This window comes from Apium graveolens, chromosome 2 (genome assembly GCF_009905375.1).
Source record: "Apium graveolens cultivar Ventura chromosome 2, ASM990537v1, whole genome shotgun sequence".
In the NCBI taxonomy this organism is placed as follows: Eukaryota; Viridiplantae; Streptophyta; class Magnoliopsida; order Apiales; family Apiaceae; genus Apium; species Apium graveolens.
In genome coordinates this window covers 284,606,622-284,618,204 of record NC_133648.1, presented here as the reverse complement: position 1 = coordinate 284,618,204, position 11,583 = coordinate 284,606,622, and the positions used below count along the sequence as shown (strand labels likewise).

At 31.4% G+C, this 11,583-nt stretch overlaps 2 protein-coding genes across 4 annotated transcripts; one reads left to right on the top strand and one right to left on the bottom strand.

Annotated features, from left to right (window-relative positions):
* Nucleotides 1-444: 444 nt before the first annotated feature.
* Nucleotides 445-2,652, top strand: LOC141706331 (putative indole-3-pyruvate monooxygenase YUCCA10). The gene is made up of 4 exons (XM_074509119.1): nt 445-1,190; nt 1,559-1,792; nt 2,166-2,288; nt 2,409-2,652. The coding sequence occupies exons 1-4, from the start codon at nt 570-572 to the stop codon at nt 2,571-2,573; spliced, it is 1,143 nt and encodes a 380-aa protein (XP_074365220.1). The 5' UTR covers nt 445-569; the 3' UTR covers nt 2,574-2,652.
* A 5,248-nt stretch (nt 2,653-7,900) lies between these two features.
* Nucleotides 7,901-11,366, bottom strand: LOC141708567 (short-chain dehydrogenase reductase 3a). 3 transcript variants are annotated; one of them, XM_074512258.1, is made up of 3 exons: nt 9,666-9,951; nt 9,209-9,341; nt 7,901-8,892 (listed from the first exon to the last, which is right to left on the bottom strand). In XM_074512258.1, exons 2-3 carry the CDS (start codon nt 9,271-9,273, stop codon nt 8,085-8,087), a joined length of 873 nt encoding a protein of 290 aa, XP_074368359.1. In that variant the 5' UTR covers nt 9,274-9,341; nt 9,666-9,951; the 3' UTR covers nt 7,901-8,084. The 3 variants fall into 3 exon arrangements, 2 of the variants coding, with proteins under 2 accessions (XP_074368359.1, XP_074368358.1); XM_074512257.1 differs by having other exon boundaries at nt 9,209-9,262; nt 9,666-9,950; XR_012569537.1 differs by having other exon boundaries at nt 8,492-8,629; nt 9,209-9,262; nt 9,666-11,366.
* Nucleotides 11,367-11,583: the final 217 nt, after the last annotated feature.

Here is an 11,583-nt window from a genome sequence, read left to right as displayed (position 1 = left end):
TATTGGGCCCTGGGCCCTTATTAATATATTCTATCACTAGTTATTCGCTTTTCACATCTCTCTTCGAGTGTGAATTGTCCAGCGCCGATCCTCGGGGTGAAAACAGGGGTAAATGATTCTATTCATATCGAGATAGAGATTATCATATTCAAGCTGATCAGGATTAGGTCTAGAAGTATCAACAGGAAGTATTGAGAGTATTTCGTAGGAAGACTAGGGTTAGGGTTTGTGTTTTCTTCCCACTGAATTTTCACAAATAATTAAGACGCACTTGATTATACAATTTCGAGCAAGTACGGACTTGATTAAATAACATTGAAATCTTAAAAAAATGTGGTTGTTGGCTCATGGCTGCTTTGGAAAATTAAAAAAAAAATCAAATTTATTAATATATTGAAATTATCCATCTATCATCGACAAACTAAACGGTCATATTCCCTTATATTACATGCTCATCACAAACTCTCTCCATAGATTTTTAAGCTACATATTCCCTTATATTACATGCTCATAACAAACTCTCTCCATAGATTTTTTTCTTTGTTTTACTACTCACTTCACCTGGGGCCATGGAGGTTAAAGAAACAGTTGTAATCATAGTTGGTGCAGGTCCTTCTGGGCTTGCAACAGCTGCATGTTTGAAAACACATTCAATCCCTTACATAATACTTGAAAGAGAAGACTGTTTTGCTTCTATATGGAAACATAAGTCTTATGACCGCGTTCATCTCCATCTAGCTAAACAGCTCTGCCAGCTCCCCTTCATGTCTTTTCCTAAATCTTGTCCAACTTTCGTCTCCAAGAAACAATTCTTGCAATATCTAGATGATTATGTCACTCGTTTTAACATAAAGCCTTTGTACCAAAGACAAGTTGTGTCAGCATTTTACGACGAAAACTCGAGTAAGTGGAAGATCAAGGCTACCACCAAAGGCGTTTCTAATGAGTTTGAGGAATATTCCAGCAGGTTTTTAGTTGTGGCCACAGGAGAAACATGTGATGCTTATAGACCTGAAGTTGAAGGGTTGAGTAAGTTTGCAGGGGATTTTGTACATTCAACTGAATACAAATCGGGTGAGATTTATGAAAACAAACATGTCCTGGTTGTTGGCTGTGGAAATTCTGGAATGGAGATTGCTTTAGATCTAGCTAATCATGGTGCTAAAGTTTCGGTTGTTGTCAGGAGACCCGTAAATTACTTCCTCTCTTATTTCATTTAATTTTGTGTTCCCAGTGCATGCATATGAATATAAAGAATATTTATCGGGTTTTCTAATGTGTACCTAAGGGCACACAATAAGCACTAACTCGCATGAGTTTGGTATATTTTGATTGGTCCTCTAATCATAAATATTGATGGAACCCGGCATTTACAATAACTCCATTAATAAAAATGTACCAAACTCATAAAATTTAGTGTTTATTGTGTGCCCTTGGGCACACATTAGAAAGACCGAATATTTATAATATTCAATTGTATAATATACGTGAAGCCATTTATATATACCCCTGTTGTATGGAAGTTTAGTAGTTATATATGTTGATGCAAAATATGTAGGTGCATGTTTTGTCAAGAGGAATGGTGCACTGGGGGTTAAGTCTATTGAAATACTTTCCTTATTACATTGTCGACTTCTTGATGGTGTTGTTTAGCAAGATCAAGTACGGAGACTTGAGCAAATATGGAATCCATAGGCCACAGGAAGGTCCCTTTTCATTGAAAGTCAAGTCTGGTAAGTATCCTGTTATCGATGTCGGGACATGCCACAAAATCAAGTCTGGTGAGATTCAGGTATAACTACTAATTATTACTATCTCATTTGTAATGATTAAATGATGGAAAATGTTTGGTGTACAGAAATATGTATAAAAATTTGTACATAATAATATGTGTTGTGTTTTAATTGAAATGACTCCGTATTTACATTAATAAAATCAATTAAAACACCACCCATCAAATGCCAGTCATTATGTACAAATATTTTGTACAAAATTATGTACACCTAGCACTACTCATGATGCGTTATGTAATTCTGTATATAGATGATGGATCACATTTAAGTAGCTACTAATTCAAGATTGAACACTATGATATAAGGCACACAGAGAATTGAGTTACACTTTGTGGAGTAGTACATGTAACTCCAATATATGTGTACGTTTAGGTATTGCCTGGATTGAGAAGCATAGGCGAGAGTGAAGTATTATTTGAGGACAGCAGGTCATATCCATTTGATTCTATCATTTTCGCAACTGGATTCACCAGGTCCACCAAGACGTGGCTCAAGGTAAACATGTGTTTATTATATATCATGGTCTCATAGTAAAGTTAATTGACACTGCAGGAACACAGTAGATGATGAAATTCTTTTGGTTACTAATTTTCACTTGTGTATATGATGAAACAGGGAGATAGTTATCTTCTGAACGATGATGGGATACCAAAACCTGAATTTCCGAAGCACTGGAAGGGGGAGAAGGGATTGTACTGTGTGGGATTGGCAAGAAGAGGCTTGTATGGAGCTGCAATGGATGCACAGAACATAGCCAATGATATCATCAAGTTTGTTTGAGATTGCATTAGTTTTCTTTTGGTTTGAATTAATTTTAATAATGTGTTTTGCAGCTCCGCCTACCTACCACATGCTCTGAATAAGTTAAACTTCCTTTGTTATGGTAGTAATTTTTAGTTGCAAGACATTCAGTAATCAAATTGATAAGGACTGTAATTTTATGTCAAAAAGATCAAATTTCGAAATATATTAATTAACACGGGGAAGGAAAATCTTGGAATCTTAAATGCATCAACAGTATAAAAGAATGGGTTTGTGTGCCCCAATGGGCACATGGGCCGACATAAAGAAGGGCTCGTGTGTTTATATGGACGGATCCGGTATTTAATTTCTAATAGGACTAGAATAATTTTTTTTACAATGGAAAGTATAACTTTATTCATGTTATTAATTTGAAATTCAATAGGTTAATTGAATAAGTAATAATTATACCAGTTCATGACATATTAACAGATTGATAAAAAATATAAACTATGTTCCATCAACTATTGTTACAAAAATTAAAATTTTCTGATCTCAAATCATAACATATCTCAAAGATTTTTCAAATTTTTTTAGTACACTATTTAAATAAAAATATAAATAATCAGCACTCCACATATTAAAAATAAAAACGGGAGCAAATAAGAAACAAATTGTAATTTTTATTACTAAAATCAATATCCAAAACCTAGAAATAAAACTGGGATAAATAAGATACATAATTGCAAAATAAAATCTTAATTGAATTGCAAACATAATTTTGTTTAGTTAGATTTTAAATATTGAATCAGTTTGATGCACAGATTGATGTGTAAAAATATATTCAAATGATATAATTATATGAGCTGTTTTCTAATTCTAGTGGGGCTGAATTGCATCGAAGACATACATGTTAAAGGAGGATGTAATGAATTTTGACCGGGTTAGAGCTAACCCCAACATCTTTTATTGGTGCTGCACGATCGTATGCTAAATATTAAAATTTATAAATTTCATTTATTTTAGTTGACGTGGTTGTTATAAATGTAGGATATTTATTACCGTAAAAAATATTAAACAACCAACACAAGTTGGGTCATTTGGTAAATCTGAATCATTTTTTCTAAATGATTAAAATTTTCTTAACGAATCAAATTCTTAATCATTAACATATATATTAAGTAAGCTATTTGACAAATCTGAATCATATTATCTGAATGGCTTCAACTCATTAAAAATATATTTTTTGATATGTAATTTTTCAACTCATTCTAATTGTATATTTTTAAACATGTTATAATAATTTTAATTTGTATTAAAGACTAAATACAACATAATTTATCAAAATTTATTATTTTTATTTGTAAAACCAAATATATGTATTATATAAGAAAATAAAAAATAAAAATAAAACCTTGATAAATAAAGGGAGTGTATATAATAATAATAATAATAAATAAATAAATAAAAATAATAATAAAAGAAAGGTACACTCGGAAGTACGATAGCAAGTACACTCCATCTTAATCATTAGGCTTCCAAAATGTTGCTTAATGGTTAAGACATTTTAAGCTCGTTAAGAAATTTATTATATATCTAATACAGCAACAGGGTTCGCTGAGCAAATTTAATCATAAATACAGTAATTAATATCCATAGATTATTTATTTTAACCATTAATGCTTATTCATTATTATATAACTAATACAGATTCATTCATGTAATTTTTATTATCTCAATTAAAATATCATTAATATGCAAGTCATTAAAAATAATTTCTTCAAAAAATTTACATACTCTATTAAAAAAATTAGTATAAAAAATTTAAATGATAACCCTTGCATAAGAATTCATATAATACATAAGTTATCTCATCATTGACTTATATATAATTTATATATATAAGAATTCATTATATTATAGAATATAATTCATATAATATCGATTAGTTGTTGCATACTTTTATATATATATATATATATATATATATATATATTTATAACTAATTATTGTAGAGTTATCCCATAATTGACTTACTAATATCAATTAATTATTGCATACTTAATATATATATAACTAATTATTATAGAAATACATGCACACATGCATATATACATACATACATATATATATCCATACATCCAAACATATTAGCTAGAGATGTTATATTTTCAGAGCAGTATCTTAATTATCAGAGTAATACAATAAAAATATTATATTACTCTGAGTTTGTTTTTCTATTTGGCATGTGGTAATATTGTCTTATCCTTTTTATTTGCTCCGAAAATTAAAAACTTGATCTTCAAATGAAATTTCCCTTTTAGTTAATGATTCACTTTTTTTTATCTACAAAAAATAAAATTGTTCTTATTTTTAACATAAGTTAAATTCTAAAAACGAGAATACATACATTATTAATTATCAAATTAATAATATAAATAAGGGAATTTTAAATATAAAGTAAAAATAAATATTAATACTAATAGTAATAATTTTAAATTTCATTAAAAAATAAAAAAATATTTAATTTGAATAGCAGGTCTATAAAACATATATATTAAAAATTCTAATAATAATAATAATTATTATTATTATAGTAATAATAATAATTATTATTATTATAATTATTATTATTATAACAAAATAAACAATATTAATACATGAGAAACTTGAGTACAAAATCATGTTATCTATAAAAAGTGGTAGTACATTTAAATTATGATAAAATTTGTTTTTACAAAATATTATTATTCGTCATTAATCTTAATGATATTATCACAGCCTATCACTGACCTTTAATCACACACTTGACTGTCATATACCATATTTATCACATTAACACTAATATTTAGGTCTACTATAAACATTTGCAAATTAAATATTAAAAACAAATCAACTAGAGAAATTTATATATTAGATATGATTATGTGCATCTCAACCATTTATACCTCTAATTGAATAAATATGTATATCTAACCATGTCATACTTTAAGTATTATATTATTATATTTACACAAAAAAATTAAATTAAGGATTTTCATATATATATATACACACGCATATATATATGTATATAATATATATATACACACACATATATATGTATATGTATGTGTGTGAATTTATGCAAAAAAAACCTTTAACTTATGATCTTCATAATTCATAAAATATATGATAATGTTGGTTTATATTGGTATTTTACGGCGTGATGTGAACGAATAATATTAACCAAAATAAATAATCTTAGTAAAGTTTACATATAAAATACAATCCGAAAGCGCCTAGTATGTCGAGAGATGTGGATTTATTAATATTTTTCGAAAGAGGGGGAAAAAGTTACTAAGGTCGAAAATTAAAATTGAAGAATACTAAAATTCAAATAACAATTATAAAACAAAATTTTATGTAAACAAACAACTATATAGTGCACTAATTTAGGCAATTACTAAAATAACTTCCATAGATCGTCCATAACGGTGAAAAACAAGAAATGACATTACTGGTGTCTACGTCAATTGTAGATAAATACTATTGCACACATGTCATCACAATAAAAATCTACTCGTATACATAAATAAATTCATACTCATTAGGAGGGGCATGAAATATTATCAACAAGTATAAATAAAATAACATCGATTCGCCAATTTAGAACATGCCCGTGCAATGCACGGGCTATAAAGCTAGTTTAAAATAAAAAAAAACAAACAATCTTATGCATTCAAAATTCTATCATTAAGTTAAGTCAGTTAAGAAGATAACAAATGACCCAAAAAATCCAATTAAAGAAACGTTACTAGGTTCATGGACATGCAAAGTTTATACTACTATTTACATAATTTGATGATGGACTTTATTTATTTAGAACTGAATATATGGGAATTAGTACAGGGTCTACGGTCCAGTCTTTGGTACTTTAGTTTTTTTTCTTTTTTTTAGATATAAGCGGGTACTTGAGTTTTAAAGTAGTTAATTTTCTCCGGCTATCAGCAAACATATAAGGGAAAACGTCACCGGCAGATCTGACAATGTTCCGTGTCGTGTATAAATATTTTGTCTATTTTCATATTTTCGTATATTAAATCTTAAACCCGAACCTGACCCAGATTTAGATTCGTGTACTAATTTGGTGATACTAACCCGACACTAATATATTCGTGTTTACCCGTTTTAGCACACTAAAATATACGGATTGTAAATAAAATAACATTAAATATTAAGAAATGTAATATATAATTAAATGGTCTTAAATAATGAATAACAAAGTTGTGAATACAAAAGCAGACAAGTGAAAATGATTTTGTGTACAACAAATTACAAATTGTTCGACATTCAAAAGAAATTAAAATCATAACATGTATTTTAGACTTTTAGTATTTACAAATTACAATTATATATATATTATTTAGAATACGTAAAATTCATATTTTGTATGTAATATATATATATATATATATATTATATTTTTTAAAAAATTTAACTATTTATTTATTCCGTGTACTTTCGTTCCGTGGCGTGTACCTATATCGGAAACCCAGACCCGACATTAATTATATCCGTATTTTTTCGTGTTCGTGACAAATTTTCGAACCCAAACACTAATTATTCGTATCGTTTCATTCCGTGTTCACGTATCGTATACCAGTATTGCCGGGTCTAGTCACCGGGGTAAATGTCAAGAGAAGTTTGCTGGTCCCAAGCATGAACATTTTTGTGTTTAATCTTATGGATACAAGGCATCTGAACAAGGGGGTGCTATTGAACTTGAACTCAACGTAGATTCATGCCTTTTTGGGCTTATGTATCATGGACTTTAGCAGGCGTTCTACTGCTCCTTTTCCAATATTTCAGCTGAGATTTTCTTTTACCACCAATGTCTCAGATTCATACAATTGGGATTATGGAACCTTCCTTGTAATCATTTGGAAGATATTTGCTTCTTTAAAAATCGAAGCTGAAGAAAGATGGTTTTCATAGATGAACGTCTGCTAGATCAATTCAAGTTTTCTAATTTCTGCAGAGTGAAGCTTACAAACTTATATGCCTTTCTTGAAATTGTGATTTTCTATGAATTTCCAGAAACTTATGTATGGAAATGTCTTCTTACTCTTTCTCTCGTTCGTTTCTGGGTACTAAGAGGACACACTTTCGAGCTAAAAGATGTGCAACTTTAGAGTTTTGGACATGCAACATATGAGAGGGAAATAATTTATTAAGAATTATATCAGGATTGCTGAGATGTTGCTACCTATGGTCACAAGTGTTGTGTACCAAGCCTATTCACAGCGCACCCTCTCTTGCTGTCAAAATGTCGTAGTAGAAACAACAGCTCAAAGTAGTGTACAAATGCAGAGATATTCGGGACATCATGTGAAAAATATTCAACTTTGCCAATTAAAGGAAGAGTTTAAGAAGTTGGTGTAAGAAAGCTAGAATCATATAATGTACATAACAAATGATCTGTGCAAAGTGAATGCAATGCAATAGAGATGCCAGAAGAGGAACTTCATAACGAGATTAAAACAATCAGTCAGGGTACAGTTTACATTTCTAATGTACTTGACCTGGTATTGGAAACTCTAATGTCTTGAAAGATGTAAATCCGCCATCTACCACAAGATTTTGCCCAGTAATATACTTTGCATCATCGGATGCAAGATATACTGCAGCATTTGCCACATCAACTGGCTCACATTTTGCTCCCTTCAGTGCACCCGCACCATGAATCATGTCAGCGAGCCTTTGTGTTTCCACCCCCGGAAAGAACTGGCTCATGTCTTCCATGGAAAATGCAGTTGGAATCGCAAATGGTGATATGCAATTAATTCGGATCCCATACTTGCACAACTCTGATGCCACAGATTTTACCATTCCTATAATTGATGATTTTGATACTGAATATGTAAGTGGTGCCAAACCTCCCATTAGCCCAGTGACACTTGCAGTGCACAGAATGGAACCACTTTGACGTGGTATCATCACACGCGAAGCGTGCTTAATCCCTGCTAAAACCCCTCTGACGTTTATTGCCATGACTTGGTCAAACATTGAAAGATCTAGGTCGATTATGCTAGGAGGAGTGTGGCATGCAACACCTGCGTTGTTGTACATAATGTCTAAGTGGTTGTATTTGGAGACAGCGTAATCAACTGCATTGGATATATCTGACTCTTTCGTAACATTGCAAGGAACAAATGAGGCATTTGATCCAAGTTCTGTTGCTATGTCCATCCCAAGTTGATGCTGAATATCAGCAATCACTACTTTGGCACCTTGGGAGATAAAACTGGTTGCAGTTTCTTTCCCTATGCCACTTGCTGCTCCAGTTATTAGAGCTACCTTGCCTTCCAGCTTGTTTCTTTGTAAACAAAGGCACAGATTATAGACATAGTTACTATGTCTCAAGTTAACTTTTGTTTTTGTCTGACTGTAACAGATTTTTTATGTGTATTTTTGCTTAATCGATTCTACGTGTTTTTAACATAATGACAAAGTGTACAAAATAAAGAATTTACGCATAGTGATAAGTATTTTCCTTTTTCCATCTAACTTATATTTGTATATCTCTTCAAACATTTTAAGATAGAGCTTATAATATTTTGAGCAGGGATTTAGCTTAAATCTAGACCGTGAATTGGTGGTGTAAAGACAATAGTCAAAATAATTTTACAGACCTTTGTGTAGAGAAGCCTCTTGTGAAGTTCAGAGTTCTTGAAAGAAATATGCTTCTGCAGTACATCAGCAGATGCAGGGTGTTAGAATGTGGCACATGGTACCACTGGAACCAAGTACCATAGAGAGAAGTACCTACAGAGAAAATTATTACTAAAAAGAGTTCCTCTTTTTTTTTTACTCAAATCGACACAGAGTCATCTGTGTACATAGTTTTTTTGTTCCTAGTCCACTTCCATTGGATATCATAATTTCATTTTCAGGCCGATTAAAAGTAATTAAATCATATCTTATATAGCAACTCAGCAACATTAAAAAAAAATGAGACTTTTATCTTGCTGTGGAGTGACTAAAGGGAGCAGAAACTACAATCAAATACACAAAACAAAGAAGAAACACACACACGCACACACACACAAATATTGATGAGTAAGAAAAGAATGAGAGACCATGACAAACCTGGATCTGTTCTTGAGCATATTTCTGCAAATCTGTGTTCTTTAAGTGAGGAATCTTTGTAATCCTTTGTTTGGTTTCAGGTACAAACAGAAAAGCAAAAGGTGCTATGAACTAGATAGAGATAAACTCTTGTCTTAATTGACTTAAATTAGAAGCTGAGATTAGCAAAAGTTGAATTGGGCTGAGGACAAAGTGAAAGCTGAGTTCTTAAGAAAACTTCATTTTATATTAGTAGAAAAGTTAATTTTTCCATAATTTTCTTATCTCCCCTTGCACAAATTATCAATAGGTTATTAGCTTGTGACTTAATAGTAATATTTGCATAAATAAATGAACACAAATAAAATACTACTACACCTTCAAGATTAAAACCCAAAAAGCTCATAATACGCTAAATCTACACTTCCAAAATTATCACTAATACACCTCCAATATAGTGATAAGCACCACAAAAATTAAAACCCAAAAAAACTCGAAATCTATTAACAATAAAATATCAGACAGCATTTACCTAAACAAAAATCAAAGAGTGTGCTTTAGTAGTACTGCTACACTACTAAAGGTTATGACTATTAACCAATATATCCAAAACAAGGTAAACAACCTAATGGTAAAGCAAACAATTTGGTAATACCAGACTCTTTACATTTATGTAACCACTTCTAAACAGACCAGCCTGGACCAGGAGGGATTTGTTGAAACCTTGGATGAATCCATATGGCTTTGTGAGATTTATCGGAAGTCCCCTTCATATTTTCGTTTTGAATTAAGGTTTCACAACCGTCTGTGCATCGTATCATAGTCCCACAACTAGATATACTCGCATTTTCATTAATGTCCAACAATTTCCGGTCTATCTGTGCCAAATATGCATTGTAAATGCGAAATGGCATCATGGCTACACTAGAATCCGAACCACAATCTACTATGCTGTATTTTTTGAATCTCAATTCCTTGGGAGAAAAGGTCAATACTTGGTTATTTTTATCTAGATAGTAAAATACCTCCTCTTCATTACAGTAAGTAGCACCTGTTAACTGATTAAAGCGACTTCTGTTACAAACATGAACATACCTATTCCATGTATTATTGCCATGTTGGATCATGTGTACCTCCACTTCATTATCGTTGAATCGATCAAAAACCGTGACAACACATTCCTGACTAGTTGGAAAACAGGTAAACGCTGCAACATGGTCCGCAAGATCTGCTTGGGGAAATTCAGGGAGTTCAATTTTAGCTCTAGTGAACGGACAAAAGAAAAAAAGTTGATTTCCACGAGATAGAAGTAGCCATCCTAAATCCGATGCAAGACAATATGCACCCTCCAGTTCAGGAATGTTGATTAAATACTTTTTATCTTTCGATTGATTGTACAGGATGTAATTATTTGAACCTCCTTCAGTTGGAGAAGCTAATAACCAAGGCAAACCGGTGGACTCGGTCTGAGCTGAACATGGGAAAGATGCAGATCGCCAATCTTTACAGACAGCACGGAAACGGAGAAGATCTACAATCTCAAAATCATCAGCAATTTTTGACAGAAGTTCACTAGGAAGATTAGTCCATGATTTTTCAAAGGTACTGCTGCACAGCATAGATTTAGAATAATAAGAATCTTCAGAATCAGCTTATACATTTATCAAATATAAAGAACAATTTGCAGAACTGTGAAAAGCAGAGAGTTGGAAAAATGTGGTCCAAAATACCATATTTTTTGAAGAAGAGTTGAAAATTAAAAATATGCATAACAATGAAAATATTTATGACGCACTATTCAATCCAACTAACTGAGCCTATCAAATGTGTTTTTTGCTAGTTAAACACCCTCACATATCTCACCTTATCATCCACAGGTTTCGAACTCTTGACATCCCACGCAGGAACCGCTACATCAAGAGGTGTGGGGTAACGGAGT